Source organism: Falco rusticolus, chromosome Z, assembly GCF_015220075.1.
Source record: "Falco rusticolus isolate bFalRus1 chromosome Z, bFalRus1.pri, whole genome shotgun sequence".
Classification (NCBI taxonomy): Eukaryota; Metazoa; Chordata; class Aves; order Falconiformes; family Falconidae; genus Falco; species Falco rusticolus.
The window spans coordinates 74,888,472-74,913,393 of NC_051210.1; the positions used below are offsets into that span (position 1 = coordinate 74,888,472).

Sequence of the window (24,922 nt, forward strand, 5' to 3'; positions counted from 1 at the left end):
ACCAGGTTAATCCCCTCACCCCCCTGGCCTTTCCTTCTGTGAGAAGCCACCCCAGAAACACGCTTCCACCCTTCAGCTACCCAGTGGTGCAAGACCAGAAACCTCACTGCCAAAGCAAGAGCAGCATCTCCAGGCAAGACACAGACAGGTCCATAGGTCTCCTTGGAAGGAGGAGACCAGCTTCACAGGTATCACTTCACATCTTACCCTGCTCCACTCTCACCTCAACAGTCTCTACACAGCATGGTTACTGCAGTGGGGTTAAGAGCTGTCCCTGCAGGGGCAGACTGTGAAACAACTTAACACACAGGAACACAATCAAAGAGAATTAGTTTATTCACAGGTTTGGTCTAAATAGTTGTTTCTTTGCTAGCAAGACTTCCTGCCCCTTCATGACTATCTAGTACCAGGCAAGGACTTGTTCAGATGTTAATTCTGAGGAAACCAAAACGAGCAACACAACTGAATGCTCTCAGCAGTAACAGTAAAGCAGTTTAGTTTTCAACTTTTCCGATTAATCAGGAACCCCGTTTCCTTCTTTCAAACTGTCCCATTCCTCACCTGGGCAGGAACACTGGGCAACTGCTTTACCTGCACCCACAGAGGCAGCAGCTGCTGAACAGCCTTCTTAGGCCAACACTTTAATTTCACTCCACCACCAGAAGCCGGTGCAGCTCAGTGCTACAGGATATGATGCAAGGCAATCTGCCCTGGTTCTACTCATCCATCTCTACATCTCCTAGATACTTGCCAGCTACATCACCCCTCAGCATCTTTTTTTTAAGTAAAGGTATTTAATTAATATAGTTGAGCACCTCACAGAAAATTCCAGGAGTTAACACTGGATCCAAATTAGATGTTCTGGTCATATAAAAAACATAACTGAGATAAACGGCATCTCCTTTGGGGTCCTGATGAGCTAAAACCACCTACTGAAAAACCTACCGAAACAGGGAACCAGCTGAGCTGTCTTCCCCTCATGAAGTCCAGTGCTCCCAGTTCCATGCTGTAATAGGACTTTGGATTCTTCGGCTTGGCTTTTGCAATCAAACAAAAATAAGCCACCGAAAAAAGAAGCATGTTCCAGCACCGCAGTCACCTGCCCAGAGACCTCTGGTTGTTCTGCCCAACACACAGTGTTCACACGTGCCTACGGGTGCAGGCAGCACCTGGGCAGGCAGGATCCAGCAAGTTCTTCATCTGCTGAAGCCAAAGGGCATGAGAGATGGGAACCATGACACTGGGAGTTATATTTGAGGGTTTTATTAGTTATTCTTCTGCAGATTCAAAATACTTAGCAAATTACTTCAGTAAACTTCCTCAAGACTGCTGATATTTCATGTATTTAGAATTTGAACAATGTACAGTGTAATACTTTGAACTATCAAAACCAACCCAAAACCTGATTCTAGTACTAGATGTTATTATGTAATTCTATAGCAGTGTGAGAAATGGAACTAATGCAGTGAGTATATTTGTTTTAAAGAAAGTGCTTGAAAGAAACCTCCTGCATCACACTGAGTAGTATTTAAAACAAAAAGATAACTGACTTCCTAGCATCACATTGTCTTAAATATCCTACGGGCCTGGGGGAATTAATATTACAGAGACCCCAGCTCTCTGCCTTCAGGTTCCAGAACCAACACAAGCTGCAGGTCCAGGCAGTGTTCACAGCTTACCTGTTTCAAGAGAACTTACACACCATTCAGCACTGGACACTCATGTCTGGCCTTGTTGGATGTTGTTGGATGCATGGGTGGAAAAAAAAAAAAAAAAAAAGACCAAACCCCACAAAAACCAAAACCACACAGGAGGAAGAGCTTCTCTCTTTATGCATAGCGGCAGTTTCTGAACCAGTGTTTTACTAAGTTACTAACTTTCAACCAAAAAATAAAACTCCATTGCACTAAAGGTCAAATGTAACCAGTTAATCTGGACTGTGACACAGTCAAGTAATTCAGTACAAGCAGACAAGACACCATGAAAGCAGCTTCAAAGAACCAAAGCATCCTAGTTTCAGAACCAACTTAATATTCTTCTGTCCAACTCCAGTGCAACAGTGAGGGGGGGGAACCACTCCCGTCTCTACCTATGTACAGTTCCAGTAGAGGCTGGGTAGTCTGAACTCTCCGTGGCCAAGCTGGAAAAAGGAAACTTAGGAAAGGACACTTTAAAATTTTAATTTAAGAAAGAAAGTTGCTTTCAGTTGAAAGAGAAATGCTGGAGTGATGCATGTGGGCAGGCTTGCTCAGTCACTCTCCCATGTATGTGAAAGGCCGGGCTCCTTCCTGCCGAGAGCAAGTCACACTGGATGTGAAGGTGGTGGGGCTGGTCCTGCTCCATCGCAGCTGAGAACCCAGGAATGTGTTTTCAGCTGGCTCCTGCACGGGCCATTAGATCTTCCAAAGCATCGTCTTGGTCATTGTTATGTAATAATAAGACCTCCTTAATGTCTTTTATTTCAAAGCCCATTTCTTTAAATTGGCTCATTAGCTGGAGAAGTTCTGTGATCTGAAAAACACAGACAGTCCCTTATTTGCAAGAGAAAAGACAACCAGTGCTTGGCAGAGGTTTAGCACTGAGCCTGTCGACCAGGCACCCCACGGAGCAGATTCCTTCTCCCTAAGTACAGCCTGGCCCAGAGCCAGCAGAGCCCTGGGTGCAGTAGCCCACAGGGCCTCACCTTCAACCCCCCCCCCCCCCCGTGTCTTCAGCTTTGCGTTTCCAAAATCCTTTTCAGCATGGGCACCAAAGCTCAGTATGTGGTGGTGTCTCTTTTCCAGTAGGAAATTTAACAGCCTGGCCCAATCTGGGCTCCCCAAAAATGCCGATTAATGGTACCCTGCTCCCCACATCCAGCAGCTCCTACTGCATCTGAAGATTTTTAAAGTTAAACTTTGACTTTGGGAAACAGCTGACTAGCCCTTGCTATCAACTGGCTTCTCAGATCCAGGGCAAACTTGGGGGATCAGCACAAATCCTACTGGACAAACTTGTACGACACTACCAACATTAACCACTAATCCTGCCTGAGCTTTGAAAAAATAGAAGTGACAAGTTAGTGAATCAGCTAACCAGACTTTTTATGAACTCTCTGCTGTTTACACTGCCTCCACCCCACTCCAGGGAAAAAAAAAAAAACAACCAGCAACAAGCAAGCAGGTTGAAATGAGTGATCAGGGGATTAGCCATTTCCAATTTTAAGGTTAAGCCAGTAGCAAATGCATTTCCTGAACTCAGTCACTTCTCCCACCTTCACACTGTAGTTCCTCTGTTTGCAAGCTCATCATTACATCCAAAACAGACAGGAAGGCTTATCTGTGTCTGGAAGGGCTTGGTTTGCACCTCTAAAGATTTCATGTAACAACGTGGCACACAACTGGTTGGCAGACTTCAAAAAATCCTGCTGTCCTCTGCCCCGGCTACCCACTCCTGCCTCTGTACCTTTGGTGCCGGTTAAGTAGCCAGACCCAAAAAACCTATTTTCCAGCTTCTTGCAGAGCAAGCCGTAACCCAGTTTGCCGAGCAGCCAGGCAGACATGTTCATACAAGGCGGAACATTCAGAGCTGGGGCAGGCTGGCAGGGCTGGAAAGATAATCTGCTGCTTCTGAAGTTGACCGTCTTTGTACAAGCACTCACCCACAGAACAGCTCTGTGTTCAAAACATTAAAACTAGAATATGCTGGGTCTTTAAGAAATCCTGTCCCCATAACAATGAATATAAGTGAGAGTAATACAACACTGCAGAAGAATTCCAATGCTCCAACACGTATTTGCTTTATCACCACAAGGATGTCCCTTAGCAGTCAGTTTCAAAAAAACCGCAGTATAACCTAAAAGCCAGAACATCAGCCAGAGGAACTGCTGCTGGAATTCCCCATCGCAGCACATTCTCTCTATTGCTTAAGATGTTGTGCCCTCACCTTCTCCTCTGAGCACTGGTACATCTCCAAAGCTGCTTCAACAAGAAGTGGATCAAAGCCCTTCTCACAAAGCTGTCCATGTGCAAACAGGTAATCCAAAACCTGTGTGGAATGAAAAAAAAGAAACTTAAGTTTGCAGAGCGGCCTTTATCACGTGTGGTTGAACACCATCTCTGTGCACAAAGAGGTTGAGCACAACTCTACCCCAAGCTTCATCAGAGACTGAGATAACGTCCTTCCTAGTACAGCTGAGATGCTCTTTGTGCAAGAGCTTGTTCGGAGAAAAGAAGAGATGAGCCCTTCCACTCTTACGCTCTCCCACCAGCTCTGCACATCATCTTCCACTCTATTCAAAGCAGGCTCAGAAGCCTATCCCTAGCCTTCCGTGCCCGACACTGAGCAGAAGGCAGAGGTCTGACTGTGACTTTTATCCTCCCAAGTTTTTAAAATGCAACTGTAGGTCCAACAGTCAAGATGTGTCAGCTTTTAGCTTCCTCTCAGACGGCTGCAAAAACTGATGCAATCTGAAAGCAGTCAGCCTATTAAGATCAACCCAGCATACTGGTGAGCAAGCTGCAAATCCCAGGTCACACACCCACAAACTGCTATCAAGTTTCTTAACTGTCCTCAGCTTTCAGAGGTATGGAGAAAGGTCAAATAGGTGATGCTAGGTATGCAAAAGAACACAACCTGCAAATACAGCACGATTTAAAACCACCCTCGTAACAGACTTTTTTGCACTTGATACTACAGTTCACTCCAGCACATGGCTTAAATCACTTTTGATGCACAGGTAGCCAGCAAGCAAATCAGCTCCACAAGCAGCAGCCACTGGGACACTCCTCCCCAGCTGGCACAGTCCTGCCAGGTGACGCTCTGCACAGCAAACAGCCTGTCCAGGGTCAGCATAGAGTGTTTAGCCACACTCTCTGCCCTTCAAAATGTTTGTGTGACGTGGACCCAAGACCCCGAGCTACGCTTCACGCTGCAGTGCTTTATGCGTTGTGACCTGGTTTTAGCAAGCGTTGGAGGCAGCACGAGGCAGGCTCACAACCAGAGCACAGAAAGTGGGTCAGTGGTGCCTTGCAAGAGCCTTTCAGGGCTGTCTGAGCCTACAGGGACCAATCTCTCCACAAGAAGAGACTTTGTAACCCCTAGCGCTCAGCAAGGGAAGCTGACTGGTTTTTTGTCACACAACGCTAAGCATTGCATGGAGCTGTGCTAAGCTTCCTCCCAATGGTTCTGTGGTTTTTGGGAAGACCCAGTACATCTCCAAGCTTTGCACGGGGTTAAGGGCCCATCCCAAGCTCAGTGCAACTCTGACCCAGCACACACAGGAGTGGCTGACCCAAGCAGTCTCTCATCAGAAACAGGAGCAGACTCTTTAGTTTTGAGAGCCTTTACTGCCAGGTGACAACTACTCTAGTGGTAAACATCACAGCGGCTACAGGCTGCAGCCCCCCTGCTACAATGAAAGTATTCCCACCCTATCCATTTTGCAAACCCGAGGTTGTTTGTCAGCAGTATCAGCATCCAATCAAGGGTTTCTTTCCTGTTGCACAAGCTCTTACCTGGTCTATGTCCTGTCCCTTCTTCTTCATGGCTTTCAGGACATTCTCAGGCGAGTACCCCATGTTGACAACTGTCTCTACGCACTGCCTCTCGCTAGCAGAAAGGACCTGTTGTAGCTCAGGGGCGAGGCCACCCGACCACTTTGTGCAGTTGGTGTTATTGGGCACTTTAGACACTGTGAAATTTTGGTGCGTTACCTGAAGGGGAAAACCCAGAGGCTGAGGTGATGGTCATCTTTTGCATCCCCATATGCTGTTTCTGGCTAGTGCAGAACCAGACTACCCCATATAATTAACCAAGGAGGCTTTCTAGACTGCCTTTGGGAAGTTACTCACTGTTAAGAGGAAACCAAGTGGTGCACATAGTCTGACTCCCACCATACTCTTTTTACCCTCAAAACAATCAACAACCCAGATTCTTCACAATACACCCTCCCCGGTGGGATCAAAGCATTCCCATACCCAGCCTTTGCTACAGTGAAGGTCCTTATGATACTGTGAAACCCCGAACCTCAGGGGAAGCGTGGAGCTTGCTGCCTTCACCCCAAGTTTACTCATCACCTATGATTTTTTTGTACTCAAAGGAACACTACTTCTGGAGATTCTCAGAAACACAATTCAGAGCAAGCGCACAGGTATTTGGGAACTTACCACAGGGATTTCTGCTTCCTTGTGGTCTGGGTGTACCTGTTGGGCAACACATAAATAAGATGACTACAAACATCATGTGTCAGTGAGCGGAGCTTGCTACAGATGGGGGAGAGAGCTTCTATAGGAGAGATCTGGTAGTAAGTCTACCATACTAGGGAGACACGTGGTCTGATCAGGCTTCCATATGTGAGATGCAGACATTATGCAGCTGTCTGCAGAATCACAGAATCATTTAGGTTGGAAAAGACCTTTAAGATCATAGAGTTCAACCATTAACCCAGGACTGCCAAGTCCACCACTAAACCATGCCCCTAACCACCGCATCTACAAGGCTTTTAAATACCTCCAGGGATGGTGACTCAACCATCTCCCCGGCAGCCTGTCCCAGTGCTCCACCACCCTGTCAGTGACAACGTTTTTCCCAACACCCAACCTAAACCTCCCCGGCACAGACTGAGGCCGTCTCCTCTTGCCCTGTCACTTGTCACCTGGGAGAAGAGAATGCTAAAAAGAGCATGATTTTTCTACAAACACCCAACACTTGGTTCTACTCCCTGCATGCCAAGGAGGCAGGGTCATGTTCCCTGCTGTACACCATCGCTAAGAGATCAGCAGTGCAAAGTCAGAACTTTGCCCCATTGAATCTGCCCATTTCAGTTCATCCATTTAAAGGTCTTCCTGCATTTTAAATAGAAGTAGAAAAGACTGCAAGAAATCACTGTAGACCAAGAGCTTTAGTTTTTTTGCATTTCTTAGCAGTTATTATGATAATGTAGATTGCCTGAAAGCTTGTCCACTTCTTTCAGAAAGACATTTTTTAGGCCCAAATTAAGCAACAAAAAACTTCATAGAAAACCAATTCTGAGAAAATCTATTAGGATTTTGATAAATTCCATTTATTTGGAAAAAAAAAAAGAAAGAAAGAAAAAAAAACCCACACCAAAGAGGTTTTGTTCTGTATTTTTGACCATTTTAATCTCCAGGGTAAGAATTTCTCATCTAAGAGATAAAGCCTGAGAAACCATATTCAGTCTGATGGACCTGTTTACCCAAGAACCTCTCCTCACTGTGACAGAGAGGTTCAGAGCTCTTAGCACACACCCTATCAAGGCATTTTGCCAGAGCAAAAAGCACTAGAATATGGCAGACACTGAAACAGGTGTCTGGAGTAGCCCTGAAATCAATGGAAGGATGATGGTTTGTTATTGATGCTGCAGCCAGGAAAACCAAAACCACTTCTGAGGCCAGAAATTCAAGACTCTCAGATAACCAACTTCTCCTCCTTAATCTACTTGACAGCCTGTGCCTGTGGTCAGTGATTTCCAGAATTAACACCTAAAGGAGTTGCTGGGGACAAAGCCAGGTCACTCAGCAGCTGCACTCCCTTACATCTTCAACTTGCACTTCAGTGCCCTTCAAACAGACACGCAGTGCTTTCAGCAGAGGTCTGCACACTGTGCCTACTTGTAAGAGACTTCTACAGAGGCCAGGAGCCCTGCGTGCAGCTGGTGTGCCCATACACATCAAGCTGCTGTAGCGGTATATATTCTGAATGGCTCACCAAGAGTGCTCCATCCTCCCATAACCAGAGAATTCTGTACATGAATTGCATCATACTAGTCAGGTCTCCGACCACTTTTGTTTAATTCCAACCGGTTGTCTTAACTAGTGATTCCTCCCTCTAATTCTGCAAAAAAATAAACCCCAGTGAACTTAAAAAAAGACAGGAGAGAGGACCACCCAGGACAGAGGCAGTGCAGCTTCAGAAAAATCACAGGTTTATCTCCATGCAAAATCTTCTAGATCCAACTCACTGGTAAAACAAACTCCAGTAGTAACTCCAAATCCAAAGTTACAATTTCTAGTCGGGGAGGCGGGTGGGGTGGGATAAATCGCTGTGGAATATACTGGGACATACAATTGTCTTGAGACTTTTTAAAAGGCTGGGCAGAGAATGGAATGAGAGCAGCCCTGAGGAGGACTTGGAGGTGTTGGTTGGCTGGCAAGAAGCTCAACATGACCCAGCAGTGTGTGCTCACAGCCCACAAAGCCAGCCGTATCCTGGGCTGCACCAGAAGCAGCAGGGCCAGCAGGGTGAGGGAGGGGATTCTCCCCCTCTACCCTGCTCTCATGAGACCCCACCTGCAGTGCTGCGTTCCGCTCTGGGGCCCCCAACATAAGAAGGACATGGATGGACCTGTTGGAGCAGGTGCAGAGAAGGGCCACAAAGTTGATCAGGGGGCTGGAGCACCTCTTCTATGAAGACAGGCTGAGGGGGTTGGGGTTGTTCAGCCTGGAGAAGAGAAGGCTCCGGGGACACCTTATAGCAGCCTCCCAGTACCTAAAGGGGCCTCCAAGAAAGCTGGAGAGGGACTTTTTACAAGGGCATACAGTGACAGGACACGGAAGAATGGCTTTAAACTGAAAGAGATATAAGGAAGAAATTCTTCACAATAAGGGTGGTGAGGCACTGGAACAGGTTGCCCAGAGAAGCTGTGGATGCTCCATCCCTGGCAGTGCTCAAGGCCAGGCTGGATGGGGCTTTGAGCAGCCTGGTCTGGTGGAAGGTGTCCCTGCCCATGGCAGGGGGTTGGAACTAGATGATCTTTAAGGTCCCTTCCAACCCAAACCATTCCACAATGATTCTATGAAAAAGGCCAGGCTTATTCTTGGGTAAACTTACAGGAAAAGGGACATGAGCTAAATGACCCTTCTGCTCCCAGCCACAGGGACAACTGTGACTTCCTCCTATCATTTTCATACTCTTGAGAATCTTTGTTGTACTTACTTCAGTTTTTTTCTTTTCAACTTTTGTTGCATTTACTTCAATTTCTCACAGCTCAGCTGTCATTTTCAGCCACCAGAACCATATTGTGGAAACATGAAACACACAGTCTGAAGTCTTGGAATTTAAACAGAAAGAACTAGTTCTGTCAGCATACCTACTTCCTGGTTTGCTACTTCCAAAGCAGAAATAGTTTAAAATTAAGATCTTTATTTTTTTGTTTGTTTATCAGTTTGTATCTTCCCTTACAGCATTCTCGAGAGTACACCTTCCCTCTTGGTCTTTAATAAATTAGTTTTAATTCAGCACAGAGATTTGAAAATTTGGCTGAATGCCCGTCTATTTAGTTCTAAGTGATCTTCCATGTTAATCCTCAGAGATGTGTCTTAGAGGTTTCACCCGAGCTACATATGATCACACAACTGCCTCTCAAACCCGTGATCCATAGCAGCGGGCAGCTATTCAGCACATTGGTACTTCTGTCAAAGTTTACCATATCAAACTTGTTCTAGTTATAATAAACAGCTGCTGCTGTGCTCTGACAAATAAGCTACTTGTCAGAATACTGTATTTTGCAATTAATAGTGCATTTACCTAAGCCTGCAGTAAAGGAACAATGGGAGAGAAGCTGTGTCACTTGTTTTAGAGCCCATGGTGACACACAAAAACCTATTGTATGCCAGTAAGACCACAGAATCACTGAAGCACTGCTTAGATTGGAGAGAAGAAACCAGGTTATTTTAGAGCTAGCTAGAGAATTTGACTATACAGCTGTCATTATGCTTCATGAGTCTTGGAGTCCAAACCTTAGGTTCTTTGGGAAAAAAGCCCACAAGCTTAGTCAAATCTCTGCTCTTATTCACAAGAGGACAAGGACAACAGCTGGCGTGAAGGTAAGTGTCCTCAATTTTAGAACTTGCTACAAGTTTGAGGAAGCAAAGCATCAACCTCCTGCCTCAGAGCTGTACAACTGACTGTAACTTAGCAATCTGAGATGATCTTGAAGATTGCGTTTGGTATCCACCAAGCAATCCTTCCACCTTCCTTCACAAGTAAGGGGGTAAATACCAGATTTCAGACTGCCATCATCATCTTCCTTTTAAATTAGATTTTAACAGGATCTCAGGAAGAAAATTAAAAAAAAACCCCAAACCTAAACATGTATTTCACTGCAGGTCAACAGCAAGCACTTTCTTTCCTAAATGACCCAGCACATCTGTGTTTTTCAATGTGTTATTGCTTCTGTTCCTTGAAAAGCCTGCATTTCCCATTATTTCTAGCAAATAAATAGCCAAGTAGAGGAACAGATCTAGCAAAGATTTAATTCAAAACCTAACAGCACTTCAGAATACGATATATCTCAGTTGGGTAAGACAGAATGCAGGATTGTACAAAAGAGGTATCTTATACGCTTAGCTCAAAGATGTGCAACTATGAACAAGATTATCTGAAAAGATGAAATAAAAATCACCAGAATTGGTCTAAAAATTTCAGATTTTGGGAAACCTGAAAAGTAATAACCTGAAGTCCAGAACCGCCAGTATGCAAACCTACTGGACTGATCAATTTGCTGTGTAAATTAGGACTATCTACACATCACTCCCATTAAATGAAACTAAACCCAAAGCCACAGTACATTTTGCATGCAATATTTGCCTCCACATCTCCACACATGCCCCAGCAACCCTGATTCTAATCTACTGCATTTTTACCATAGTCGCTGTGCTTTGAGATGATTCTTCTTTTGTATAAGCTGTTGACACAGCCAGGGAAGGCAGCCTGGATGAAGAGGATAATGTTGATGTCTCCATGCCACTGTCCTCATTTAGAACAGAAAGACCAACCATATGGTGTCCATTCAGTTCACTCGCTTTACTCTGAGCACAGGTCTGCAAAGAGCTGAGCAAAGTGCCATTGCGGAGACAGGTAGTGCTGTGGAAAGTGCTTGTGAGCTTTGATGATTTTTGGTCACTATCATCAGAGTCAAGTTTAGGAAAGGACAGGGATTTGATATTGCTCACTGAAGTGATAGGGGACAGGGACACTTTGGAAGACAAGGACATCTTTTCACAGTTTCCCAACTGCGGTAAAGTGATAAAGCCATTGGGTTTGTGAAGGGGCTTGAAGTCCAACGTGGCCCTTTCTATGGATGCCAGAACTTCCTCATCTTGCAACACAGCCTCAGACCCTCCTTTGGGCAAAGTATTATCTAACAGCTGGGCAACAATTGGCCCAGTAGTACCAACGTGAATTTCAAGAATATTTTTTAATTCCTCCTTATCATTGATAGTTTTTAATTCCAGTTTGTCAAATGGGTCTTCTTCACATTCAAAATCAGCTGGGTTGAAGTCTGCTTTTGGACAAGGTGGACTGAGAACCTTTTGCTTCACAGCGCTGCTGTTGGCTGGTGTGGGAGTAAGAATATTATTGTGCTGCAGGCTAGCGAGGATGGGGTTAATGGGAGGCGGCATGGACTCAGGGCAAGGTACCTCTGAGAACCCCATTTTGTCGCTGACCTCTGGAACTACTTTTGAGTTTGCTAGTGCTTCCTCTGCCTTGCGTTCAGCTTCTCTCTGGGCAGCTTGAATTTTTTTGGTATCTTCAGCCCACTCAATTGTTTTCTTTTCCAGTGAGAAGTCATACTGATGAGGGATGTGGGAGAAAGGAGAGGAGGGAAAAAAAAAAAAAAAAAGGATCAATTACAAGGATCATAGCCACTACTTCTTACAGGAACATAAGTAACATAGAAGAAGTACTACATGAATTACCATGGACAGGCATCATTTCTTTCCCCAGCATCTCGTCACCTACAGACTGTCAAAGCTAGAAGACAACAGAAGTAGTTCATTTTGCCTCTAGCAGCAAATCCTGGCTATAATCTGAATTAAAACATTGTATTTTGCCTCATTCCTACATTTAATTTTGCTTTAGAACTAATACCAAGATAATTTTCACAGCCCTCCCACCATCTTCCCTGAGGACAACAGATGGAGCAAGGGGGAGTCTAATGCGCTGTTACTAGGTGAACAATCATACCCAGATCTGGCAATGCTGAACTATGCCCTGTCCACTAGTTCTACAAGTCATTCAAACCTAGGGCAGAGTATTTTTGCATCTAAAGACCAATATGTTATTACTTAGCTCCCCCTAAAAGATTCCTAGCCAACTTGATATTAGAGTTTTACACCCAGGGGTTTCAGAGGTATTGGTATCCTTACGCCACTGCCAGCGGCTCACCAGACAAAGGGGATGTACTGGCTACACCAATGACAACTGCCTGCACTATCAGGTTTTGCTGCAGTTACTGGCATGACAGGATCCCACAAGCTTTTCTCATTTAAGATCAGCTCCTTCAGGGTCAGGTTAGCACAGGAGGGTGTTTGTAAGCTACTCACTACCAGTTTAGTAGCCACTGTTGTAGGTCGGTTGAGAGGACAAAATTCTGAACATATTAAATTACTTATAGCTTTAACACCTTGGGAGGAATGAAGAGCCTCAAATGCTCTTTAGATAACCACAAAAAAAAAAAAAATCAGAGAACACAGCCTACAAGCTAAGTCCAGGGTGTACCTACCTGCAACTCACAAGAAGTCACAAGACATCCTTCCCAGGATAATGGAACACAACCAAACAGAGTACTCTTGCCATGGGACTGCTAGGTCATACAAATTCCTAGCTCTAAAGAGAAAAAAGCCAGCAAGGCTTGCTAGGCTTCTAATAGGCTTTTCTGGGACTTATTTGTTGCACCACATCCCATCCTATAGCAGGCTCCAGTGAGATCTGGAGACCTGTTGTCTCAACTGTACTAAGAGTTCCCCCTTCCCTTAGCTCTAAGACTCCAAGAGGTCCAGGCTGCTCAGACTGCCTCCCTTAGCTCTTTCACACCAACTTAACTGGGTGAAAATGTGTGTATTAGGACAATCAGGTAATCATTTAAAGGTTATAATGAAGACGACATGACGTGGCATAATAGGGTAATATACAGGGCAGGGCGGGAAGGAAAAGGCAGAACCATCTACAGCAACCTGTCATGGCTAACATGAAAACAATTATCAGTTGGGACACAGTTCAATTGGACTTCCTGTTTCACCCTGCATTTGTGGATTAGATTTTTCAACAGTTAAGCTAAATCAATTGATTTTATGCTACAAAGAGTTTAAGGTAACAGAGACACGCTCCTCAAAGACCTGGAAGCTATCTAGACCAAGCTGTAACCTGTCTGCCCTACAGCTGGAAAATAATTCCCACCCAGAACCACAGAGAAAACAAGAACGGGAAATTTATTTCTTCATCACGCTATTATGAGAACCCATAAAATATGCTTGCAGAAACACCTGTTAACATCAAACAAGATTCTGAAAATATGCCGTAGCATGGGTGTATCAGTTCTTAGCATTTTTCCTCTCAAAAATGCTACTCAAATTTAGTCAGGGTAATGTTTAGACCTGCAACTATACACAAAAACATAGTGCTTTCTTGAAGCAGATAAAAAGCCTAATACACTAAAATAAATGTTAAAGTAGTAAGAAGTAAAAGGTTTTTGCATGGTCTACTGTATTTTTATCTTTCTATACTTTCTAACAGATCTTCTACATCTACTGCCTGGCATACTAAATGGCACTACAGGACTGACAAGACTAACAGTTGAATATTTGCAAAATGTAACTATGTGCAATTTACACCACCACATGTTGGGGGCCAAGGGCGTGGGGGGGTGAAGAGCGCAGAAAGGCAAAACACCACTTACCTGGGCTCCTCTGACAAGCTGAGAAGAATCAGGCAGGCAGAAACCAATGGGTAATCCAACCTTTGCTGGGGTTTTGAATTTGTCTCCTATCTTAAATGGGACATCATCAAGATAACTGAAAGGCCCTAAGATCAAAAGCAGAAATTGTATCAAAAAACCTTACGAGCTTAATGCATTCAAATAAGGCAAATACTTTTCCCTCTGCTGCCCCAACTACACCAGGTGACTCAAATACAAAGGATATTGCTTAATCAGAAACACACCGGATCTATTTGGACTTTATTGCCTCAGGTTTTTGTTTTGATGCTTGGGTTGGTTGGGTTTTTTTGTCTGGTTTTGGGTTTTTGGGTATTTTTTTGGTTTGTTGTTTTTGTTTTGTCGTGTGTGTGTGTGTTAACGTTCTAGCCTGTAACTAGTTTACGCCACATAACAATTCAACAACTTAACAGATTTTGAAGCAAATATACCCAACATCTTAGCTTCCCTTGTGACAAGACTATGCCTACACAACTGGAAGCTGAACACTGTATTCTGTCTCAATAAAAAGATTCATCACTTTTTCGTCATATTCAAAGCAGGATTTAAAACGGCCCAGCTTCAGAGCAGCTACGGCAAACTAGAAACCATGGCATTTGAATTTTAGGAAGTAGGAATGAACATTTGGACAGAATGGGTCACAATGGTAAAGTGGCCCAAAGTCTGGGTGTTCCACTTTAACCAAAACACAGCAAAATAGCTCAAGACTATTTAGCATAGCAATTCTGATTTTTAAAACAAGGCTATTAACTTAAACAGCCGTCCAATTTGTGATCACTGTAACGAGAGGCCTCAGACCTTTTCATTGTCCTCCATTTGTCCTTTATATCTATCACTTAGACATGGTATTTAAAAAGTGTTTTAGGACAAAACGCTGCAGGCATCCTGCAAACTCACACGGCAGAATCACTTAAGAGCTCAATCACCTCCAAGAAGACAGACTACAGGTTTGCTTTCCTTGAGCTGCTGTGAAGTAGTATTAGAAGACCCACAATATAAACTACACAGAGTTTTTCAATTAACTGAAAGGGATCACTGGGCTAAGCTACAGGCCAGGTTTCTGGCCATGTATAACAATCTGAAGTGCTCCTCTAGCACTCATTAGTAACTTCGCTTTGAGTGTTGCGGATCCAAAAAGACATGAATGGCAACATCTAAGACACTTCAACTAACCTCTTGCTCAGTGAGCTGTGATTTGCCTTTTATCTGACCCATTTTCGTACTCAGATGACAGTTTAAGTATTGTTTGTGTTCCTCCACTGTTGACTCATCTACAACAAGGCAGCCACAGGCTCCAAAAGGATGAGCAGCTTTTGAGAACAGGAACACCCTGTTAATTTGGAGTTAAATGTTTATGTGTTGTCATCACTTGAGCTCTCATGCTATGTACCACACTGGCTGGTTGCAGAGTCCTGTTAGGACACAGGTGGTATTTCTTCCACCTTTGAAACCATCAGGATGAATAACCTACATCTCACCTGTACCACCAGGATGAAAAAATGGTCCAGCCAGAAGATAACAGTATCTTCACTGAATCTTATCAAAAAGCACACATTCAAGTATTACACAGCACAGCTTCCAGATGGCACCTCACTGGCCACTAGCACCACAGCATCCAAATTGTATTTGAGCTGGCAGTGAGAACCTGGATTTGCCAGTGTGTTTGCTTATGCAGAAAGAGCAACTGTGGTAGCCTTTGGGCTGAGAGCGATAAATAATTAGGGCCAGGTGAGAGAAACTGGATCTCCTGACTCTTCAGCCTGGTGTGACTGCGGCTACTACGTGCTGCTTAGTCCTACCGGCTCTAAGCGGGACAATCCAAGCAAAGCAGGATTACCTCTCTGCACTGATCTCACAGCCCAAATGGCTCAGTATGCAGGTACTTGTCCTATTAAACCTATTGACACAGTAAGTGGTAGACACCTCTGCTTGCGCAGCTGCCACCTTTGCCACAGAAGGTACAAGCACACATTGTGGTATTCACACAGCAACACTCTGTTTTGGTACAGTAAAAAAAATAAATCTAAACACACCTAGACTAGATGGGCTGCACTGACAGCTGCCAGTTTAGCCTCAGACACTAGAGTAAAATAAATAAGTAGAATAAAAGCCTTCTAGAGTTCTTCTCAGTATACTAATTTTTTAATCATGACCTCTGCTATAATCTCACCTTGAGTGTAATTCTTCTACTAAACCTGCAAGCACACATTAAGAAACACAGTAACTGGTTTAGGACATTTGTTGGTGAAGTCTTTCTGAGGCAAAACACTGATTGCACACAACATCCCAGCTCAATCAGAACAGTACTAGCCTAGTGAAGTCAAAATCTGAACCTGAAGGCCAAGAACCCTTTTCTTTATGTAAATGGATAAACCTTCTGACTGAACTTGTTGACGGGTAAGGATGCAAATTGTTTTGAATGGCAAATTTTAAGGCAATAAGCAAAACCTACATAGAGAAGATATGCAAACCACTGTTTCAATAGTCACATCCTGAAGTGAAGCAATTAAAGGTTTTTCTGAACTGTTACTTAATGTAGCCGTTAGCCATTTCATCCTTTTAGCAGTTAAAAGCATACTGAGGAAGTTCTGAGAATAGCCCTGGCAAAACTAACAGTCAGTCTGATCTCTGACACTGCACAATATATAATATTCCTGGCCCAAGGAACTACTATAAGAGTAAGATTTCTCTACTTTTTAGTGTAATGCAGAAATCACTGGCCAACTCATAGAAGTGTTCTCCAGTGTGGCAGCAAAATGGGAACATCATATAAAACCAGTTATGAATAGGAAACAGTTGTGAAACCAAGTGGAGCTTAGTTTTTGTGGTCACACAAATGACACTTACATAATTTTCAGAAATTGGAGTTAAAAGCTTTCAAGTTTCAAAGTGATGACAGAACAGCAATATTAACATACTGCACCTGGCATAACCCAAGCTGTTTGTGCAACAGATGAGAGCTGCATTTCTTGATATTTACTTGATTACAATACTTACTTGAATTTAAGCTTCAATTTTAAATTATTTAAATGACAGGAGTGCATCTGAAGTTACACAGGCATAGTTACAGGCATATGCTAAGAATACCCTTCAAGAGAGGAAAAGGGTTCCTTTCTCTCCACCCATACCTTATGCTCCTATCTTCACCTCCATCTCAACATGGTCCTGAGCAACCTGCACTAGGTGGCTCTGCTTGAGCAGGGGGTTTGGACTTGATGATCTCCAGAGGTCCCTTCAAACCTCAACCACTCTGTGATTCAACAATGGTCCTCAAACCTCTAATAAGCTGCTCAACAGTAAGTACAAGAGATGCATTGCAGAAGAATGGCTGCAGAAGCACGGCTTTAGAAGATCTGCACAATCCAGGCCTGGTATTAGAATAGGCCTGTAATCAGAATTGTGCTGAAGTTGCTGTGCTGAAGTTAACAAGAAAGGTAGCCTTGAGCTATTCTTCAATCCCGAGACCAAGTAATATGTTGTGCCAACAGGCCGTGGCTGTAACAAGCTGCAGCTGCTGGGAAAGCAGGTGCAGGGCCAAGAAAGATGGGGACCCGTATGGGAAAATAGGGAGTAACAAACTACAAGGCTGAAGCACAGCAACTCAATTAGCTACATGGATAGAACGCTTATTTTAGTCATGATAATTAGGGGTGTGAGAACCGCGCACGTTTAGAGACTACTAACCAATTTTACTTCTGCTTTACGAATATGCATGTGTATCGGTTCTATGTAAGTAGTGTTAGAAACTAATAAAGTTGAGCAAGATGCATAACTCTTATTGAGCGACTTCTTGACTCTGGCGAACCCTTCTTCCAACAATGCATCAACTGTGTTGACCAGTTCCATCAGTCTGCCAGAGCCACTGAGCTGAAAGCAGCTGTTGGGCTAAATGCTTTACAGTAAGCCAGAATTCACTTATTGGGATTAATCCTTAACGACCCTGGAGAAGACTGAAACAATTGCCCTGCAGACTTCTTAAGACATAATAAGCCAAGGAAGTTTCTCTACTACTCCTCAGGAACAGTACTGTGACAGTATCGCTGGTGTCGTTAGGAACAGAGGATATCCAAAAGGGTAGACAAGTTAACCAGCCAGCTTACAGTACCATTGGTTTTGACTTTGTGATTCTGAAGCCAGGAGCATGTTCCACCACACTATACTGTTTTGAGAAATATTTAAGACAGATTGAATTCTAGCTCCAAGCTAGTCTGGTTTAGGAAGCAGAAGAGAAATAAAAACAAACTGAAAAGACAAGCAGTTCACAATGTTCATGGAGACCATTCACAGATACAAGAGCAACTGCTGAAGAACTGGCAGCTGTATAATAAACTGTCTTGCAGCAGGATCACTGGGCCACAGCAAAGGAGACCCTCTAAACCAGGGATCCTCAAACTACGGCCCGCAGGCCAGATACGGCCCCCCAGGGTCCTCAATCCAGCCCCTGGTATGTACAGATCCCCCCGCCGGGGGCTGGGGGGGGAAACCAAGCAGCCGCAGATGACTCCCTGCCACTTCATCCGCGCACCAGCCCCCTGTTTAAACAGTTTGAGGACGCCTGATCTAAAATTTAAGTTTTGATAAGCCATTTTTATTAATCCTTACCCATGTATTTAAGTGAGGCATTTCTTACTGTGTACTTCAACTTTACACTTGCAAGACTGAATAAAAAGCCCAAGGTAAAACTAAATTCCTCGAGACCCTCTTATCTGGAAGATTAACCATGAAGATCAAAAGGCTGAGTTTCTAAAAGCAGAAGTTTCTATAGCATGAAAAATAATGTTAGAAATTTCACATTAACCTCCCACTACTGCCCTGAGTGACTACTGATTCGAATAAGCTACACTGAAGTTCAGTTTGTTGTATGCGAAGTTCCACAGAAATAACTAACCCTTTCACATTACGCCCCACTTGCTAAAAGAGAAACACGTATACAGGCAAATAATTTTTTATTATACCGAACATCTGCATGACACTATGCATCTCAAGTGCAGAAGATAACTCTCTTCTTCACTTGCCTGCTGAACCAGATTAGTCCAATTTAGGGGAAAAAAAATAATCACTGCTGAGCAAAAAGCAAGCATAAATCAATGATATATTAAAAGTTTCACTTTCAATTGAACTTTTCATGTGACTTCCACAGAAAGAAGCTACAGATCTTTTGTCCACTTCAGCAAACATCAGATCGGTATCACAACTGCAGTTCAGCTTTGATTTTGAAGGGGGAAGCAGAAAGTATTATTCTGCCATAAAGGAGTGGGAAACAGTCACAGTCTGAATTTCAGTTTAACCAGAAAACAGGGACAGCATCAGCAAGCAACTACGCCAGAAAGAAGCCAAGGCACTTCATTCGTAACAAAAAAAAAAAACCTACTCAGGGGCTAAAAAGATTAATCTTTATGGACTGTCTGGGCTGGGACATTAGGCAGCAGCAGTAACAGGATTCATCCTGTTGAAAAGACAAGGATGCCAAATTTCACTTACCGTGCGAGTCAGCACCCAACTTCTTAGAAGCCATTTAGAACCTGAAAAACATTTTATAACAGCTTTAACAACTTTATACATGTAGCACAGCATAAGTCTATGCAGTTATACCAAGTCTTATCTCTAGATTATGGGACATGCTGCAGACACTTGCTGTTTATCCTGTTCCCCAGATAATCAAACTTCTTCTACAGCATTGAGAATTGACTAAGCAGACGAATTTAGGCCAGGGTCTGACAATCCAAATGGCAAAAGGAAGAAGGAAAAACCAAATAGCCAAGATCCAGGTTGATCTGGAAGGCTGACAGTTCCAGATCACAGTGCTGAGAGGCCACTCCATCCCAGCCCCATGGAGCATACCCTGCCTCCCCTGGCATTAAGGAAATACCACACTGATCCTCTTCATATTAATCCCTGCTGCTCTAAAAAGCGATACTATCATATTGGATACGCAGTCAGTTAGCCCGCATGGCACTTGTCAGACACACTGGGTAACGCACAGATAACAATACAGGTATACAATAAATGGTACCATTAGGAAGTTATTTTTGGATACACACAAGAAAACAATGCTAACAGAAGTCCTCATCCACTGCTCTCAGTTTTAGTAGCAACTTCTAAAATTTGGATGCAAGTCCTACACGGCCAATAGGTCAAACACTGAAGTGCCCACCCAGCTTTTAACACAGAGTAGGCCTGTCCTGATAAAACAGAACTAGCTGTCTGATTAGTTGTCAGCTAAAACCCTGCTTCAGGATGCTTATGCTGTGTTCAACAACTTAACTGGTTCTTTTGCTAGATTACAAGTACATCACAAGATCTATCTCAAGACCCCACAGCATAGTTCTTCAAATAACTGAATTTCAAAGTCCACCTTTGACATTATGCAAGACAAAGAATCAGAGTTGCCCTTTGTTTCTGAAGTCCTCCAGCTCAGACTGAAATGCCCAACAGCCATTCCTCAAAAAATATGAAGTTATCTGGTACGCTCCCACCAGCAGCAGGCAGTTGTCAAAGCGTAACTTGGAGCAGATATAACACTCACACTAATCATTCCTCAATCAAGGTCTAACTCTTAGCCCCACTGTTTCCATTGCAGATTCCAACTGCAAATGTTAAAGTAAGGGTATCATAAGGTGAGGATTGCAGAGACAGCTTAGCTGCTCCTCCTGACAGCTGCTGACCAGTCCGAGGTCAGGAATAGCCAGTTTCAAGTCCTTTAGGAAAGCACCTTTTGCTGTGCAAAGGTCCCTGTCAAGATTATATTGAAACAGGTGAACCAACTCTACTGCCTAGTGGGAATTCAACACAGATAAAGCCAAAGCTCTAAGGAAGATTAGCTGGGTGCAACTCTCAGACTTCACGAAGCACAGCAAGTAGAGGCTAGGCTATAGGGAAACGAGTCATGCTGAGAACTCCAGGCATGACTCCGTGTGTCATTCTGCTCAACGCTTGTCAGGTTCTTCTCAGCACCTCTCTCTGCATCGGTACGATGTCCAAAACCACTCCACTAAGCCAAAGAACTGGTTTTGCCATTAGCTGGCAATTGCTTCTCAGAAGCGAACAAAACACTGAGGATTCAAAGACATAAGAAAAAGGAGGTGGAACAGTGACAAGCCTGTCAACTCAGGAAGGTTGTCAAGTGCAAAGCCACAAGACCACCTGGTACAGTTGCATGTCAACTGCTAGAGCTGAATGGGTGTTATTAGTCCCAGCACCACAGAGGAGACCAGAGTGCAGCCTACAGCACATGGAACAGGCTGCACCTTTCAGATCTGGACCACACTGTCAGACAGGCTGCTACATTGCTAGGTCCTTTGTATGAACCTAACAATTTAGACACCAACTTGATTTGTTATTAATGAAAAAGCCAGGCCACAGGTACAATCATACAGCCTTCACATACCTCACCAGTCAGTCCTCTGTATGTCAGTGGAGACTGTGAGCCACTGCGTGCACACACATACTGCAGGTACCAATCATCTACTACTATCACAGCAGAGCTGAGCTAGGGACAAGCCCTCTGTACACACATTCTGTAATTTCTCTGAGTTTTTTCTTCTTCTAGTTACTATCCCAGACTGAAAAGCAAGTGGTCCTTTTCTACAGGATTTTCTGATGAGAGGCAATAACCTCCTCCCTTTGGCAACTTAACTGACAAGGAAGTTTCTCAATCCAACACCAGTTATCTACAGGCACTGGAGTTTATTGGTATCTACCTCACTTACCGGAAGCAGCTAACTCCAGACTGTACCTACATGAAGGACATTGAAAAGGAAATTCAAACAGATCATTTTTAGGACAGTAATTTATATCCCCTCTCAGCAGGCCATAGTAAGAACACATTAAGCTTACCATGCCACACACTGATGTTGGGTAACTGAACACCTAAGTTACCGTGACACTATCAACTTGCTCCAGGGACATTAATAGCAACGTGTGTGAATCCTGCAGAACCAAAGATGTGCATGCCTAGCATCCAGGGAGGGAGTTTTGCAGAAGTATAGCAATCTGGAGCTACATAAAGCCTTGGATGTGCCCTCAGTGTCAAAACACTCCACATAAGTAATATGTAATAATAAATCCTGTAGTAAAATTCCAGTGCACACCCAGCACCTGCATTAACTTCAAGGTGCAGTGGGAAAAATGCTTCCTCTGCCATATGTGACACAGTATTTTAACTACAGAACTAGCTAAGGCCCATCAACAGGCAGCTAATCACGAAATGGACTATTTCCAGTCAGTCACACTTTAGATTCAGGTAGCATGTGAGTTCATAGCACACTAGCTCTTCCTGATGTACTGTGAGTGTTCACTTATTAAGATACCATTACTGCAGAAGGCACTGTTGGCACACAGAATTGTTAAGCACTGCACGCTAACACTGTAACAGGCTGCCAGCTACATTCTGTCACATCCTTTCCAAAGGGGGTTCAATTAAAATAGTGTCTTGTGACTAATCAGATTTGATAAGCTATTCGGGTCCCACTATTACTAGCATCTTGCTGTTGTGCTGTACTGCTGTCTGGAAAAAAAAAATATTATTTGTAGCCAGTTAGAAGATTACTAATGTTGCTGCTATGCTTCTGGGCATTATCTGAACTGCATTTGCTTAGTCAAAGCTGTTACACTGTGCAGTAAAGGTTTGCTTACCTTCGTTACAGCTCTTAGAAATTTAAAGGACTTACTCCCAAAGCCTCACTCCAAAACAGCTAATGGACAACTGCAGCCCTACCACTGTTGCCTTTGAACTCCAGAACAGGGCACTGAAGGGCACCTGTGGGAATGGAGCACGGGGGCACACATTTTCATCCGATGCTTTACTACACATTTTAAATTGACAAAGAACATGCTATACTGCATGTAAGCTTTTCCAACACCTTTCCCGAGCTAAGGAAATAAGTTAGTTGCGAAGTACTACAGGTGTTTCTCACAGCCACCTACAAGCTTTCTTCTATAAATGTCAACCTCCTTAGCCCCATTCCCTCATTCTTGGTTCTGGCTAAGCATCTGCAGAGAAGAGCAGAGCTACATGGCCCTAGAAGTTATAAGCAACTTCAATGTCAGCAGCCACTGAAGCTACCTGATGAGAACTCTTCCCTTCCTATCACTAAGTTAATTTTCCACATAGTAACACCAAAGCAACAGGGTAACGTTCTCAAAACCAGCCAGCCAGAGCAATATAGTATAGCAGGGCCCAGGATGTGGGCAAAGCACCTCAGAGTGATGGCAGAAGGGGATGGGGGTGACAGGCAAACAACTGTGTAAACAAAAAAAACAACACAAAGATGCACAAACATAGAAGTCACAAAACTCAGGACAGAAACAACTGACACAAAGGGAGAGGTGACAAGCTGGAAAGGCTTGAAGGGACAGCACAGAGATGACTAAGACAGTCCACTTGGCACGTCACCACTTAAACCTGAATGACTACTTAGCTGTGCTGCCAGACACCAAGGAGAACACAGAAGCGTGACTTGGTACAGTCAAGTAATACCAAAGGAACAGTCTCATCAACAGATGAGAAAAAAAATTTATGACCAAGAATGATTCATGAGAATCTGCTAAGAAGTTGGGGGTTTAAAATTTTTAATTATTATTTTCATATTACTTCTGTTTTCCCTGAAGTTTCTATCTGCATTCATTTTCTTCCGGAAGAGCTGTGACTGGTCAGGTGAAGCATCCTACCACTAACTGTACCTGAAACAGCTTTCCCAGTAATAACTCAAGCCATTTTAACTATTCATCAAGAACTGGCCTCCAGCTGCTACACCCATCGTTTTGGTGTGCAAGTATGTCTATATTCCAGACCACATGAATTCTCTGAAGTAACTCCCACCTAAGATTCAGACAAATGAGAAATGCACTTATTATGGGCCAGAGGAAACCAAAATCCCTCAAGCTATCAACCACAATCAAATCAGCACATCTATGATTTTCAAAGAAAAGACACCTGATCTGGCAACTTCCACTTTGCCTGCTTACACATTGTGTAGTCTAAGTACAGAAGTGAGGATGCATCCACGCACTCTGAAAACTACAGAAAGTCAAAAAGAAAAGATCATTTTCTGCTGGCTACATTACATTCATGAACTACTGCTGATTTTACACTAAGAAACAGTGAAAAGCAGTTTGATTCAAAGTGACTGATTACTAATGTGCCACAAGTATTCCAGATTTACACAGTGGTTTAAGTTTTTGCTGTAACTACTTGTTTCAGTGCAAGTGAAAGGCTATAACCAACATCAAGATTCTGTATACAGCCTCATACAATAAAAATATAAGTAGACAATGCCTGTTCCATATCAAAGCTTCCCACCTATGTTCAATTATTGTTACACAATTGAGATCTTACATAGACTTACTGTAAAAAGCTTATCACAGAAGTTTACTACAGTATAAAACACATTCCATTTTAGTTTACTGCAGTCTCCAAACAGATGGTATCACCTCAAAATATGCAGCAAATACTCCTGCTCTGTACCTCTAACAGTTCTGCAAACAATGAGCACAGTCAGCTGTGTGCAGGTACTGCCCTTTCATAAAGCATGATGATGTTGAGCCACTGACAACAGCTGTTTGCATAAAGTTGTTGTAAAACTACGTCTGACATTCAGGAAGAAAAAGCATGACTTTCACTAGTCTTGGCAGAAAAAGAAGTCTTAAGTATGTACAGGAATTCCTTTGAAGTGCTACTGCAATCCAGAAGATAAGGTACATAAAGGTTTTTGGTCTATTTTAAGATCAACAAGAACAAACCAGACCTTCCTTCAAGCAAACACTGGTATGGAGTTTCCATCCCAATTGGCAACGGCCACTGGTTAAAACAAATCTAATGACATGTCTTCATCTCGCAGGATGTAAGTAAAGTAGTCGCCCTAAATTTAACCAAAGGCAAAGCAGGGATTACACTGACAATGGGGTGTGAAGAGAGGAAGGGATAAGCATACATGCCCCACTGATCAACAACCCAAGCAATTGTGACAAGAGATCTAAATTTTGAAGGACAGCACAAAACATCAAACTAATCTAGACTGTTATTTCCAGTGCAATGACTAAGGGGCAGGAATCAATAAAATGGTGCTTTTAATAACATTTCTAGAATAAGTGAGTAAGAAGGACAGGGAGAAAAGAGCCCCTGAAGAGGTCTGCATGCATATCACATTATTGGATTATAGACAACACTCTTATGATGGCAATAATATCCATTACAGGGCTTTATATGCA

General features: G+C 43.4%; 1 protein-coding gene across 8 annotated transcripts in view; it reads right to left on the reverse strand.

Annotated features, from left to right (window-relative positions):
- Positions 1 to 318: 318 nt before the first annotated feature.
- UBAP1 (ubiquitin associated protein 1) overlaps positions 319 to 24,922 on the reverse strand; it is a 36,508-nt gene continuing 11,904 nt past the window's right edge. The window contains exons 2-8 of one of the 8 annotated variants that reach the window (XM_037373310.1): positions 19,196 to 19,236; positions 13,679 to 13,803; positions 10,644 to 11,573; positions 6,147 to 6,209; positions 5,496 to 5,693; positions 3,925 to 4,026; positions 319 to 2,511 (exon numbers count right to left, since the gene is read on the reverse strand). In XM_037373310.1, coding sequence (XP_037229207.1) covers positions 2,371 to 2,511; positions 3,925 to 4,026; positions 5,496 to 5,693; positions 6,147 to 6,209; positions 10,644 to 11,573; positions 13,679 to 13,803; positions 19,196 to 19,229 — 1,593 coding nt within the window. In that variant the 5' untranslated portion in view covers positions 19,230 to 19,236 and the 3' untranslated portion in view covers positions 319 to 2,370. The other 7 variants (XM_037373311.1, XM_037373308.1, XM_037373309.1 and 4 more) reach the window with 7 other exon arrangements.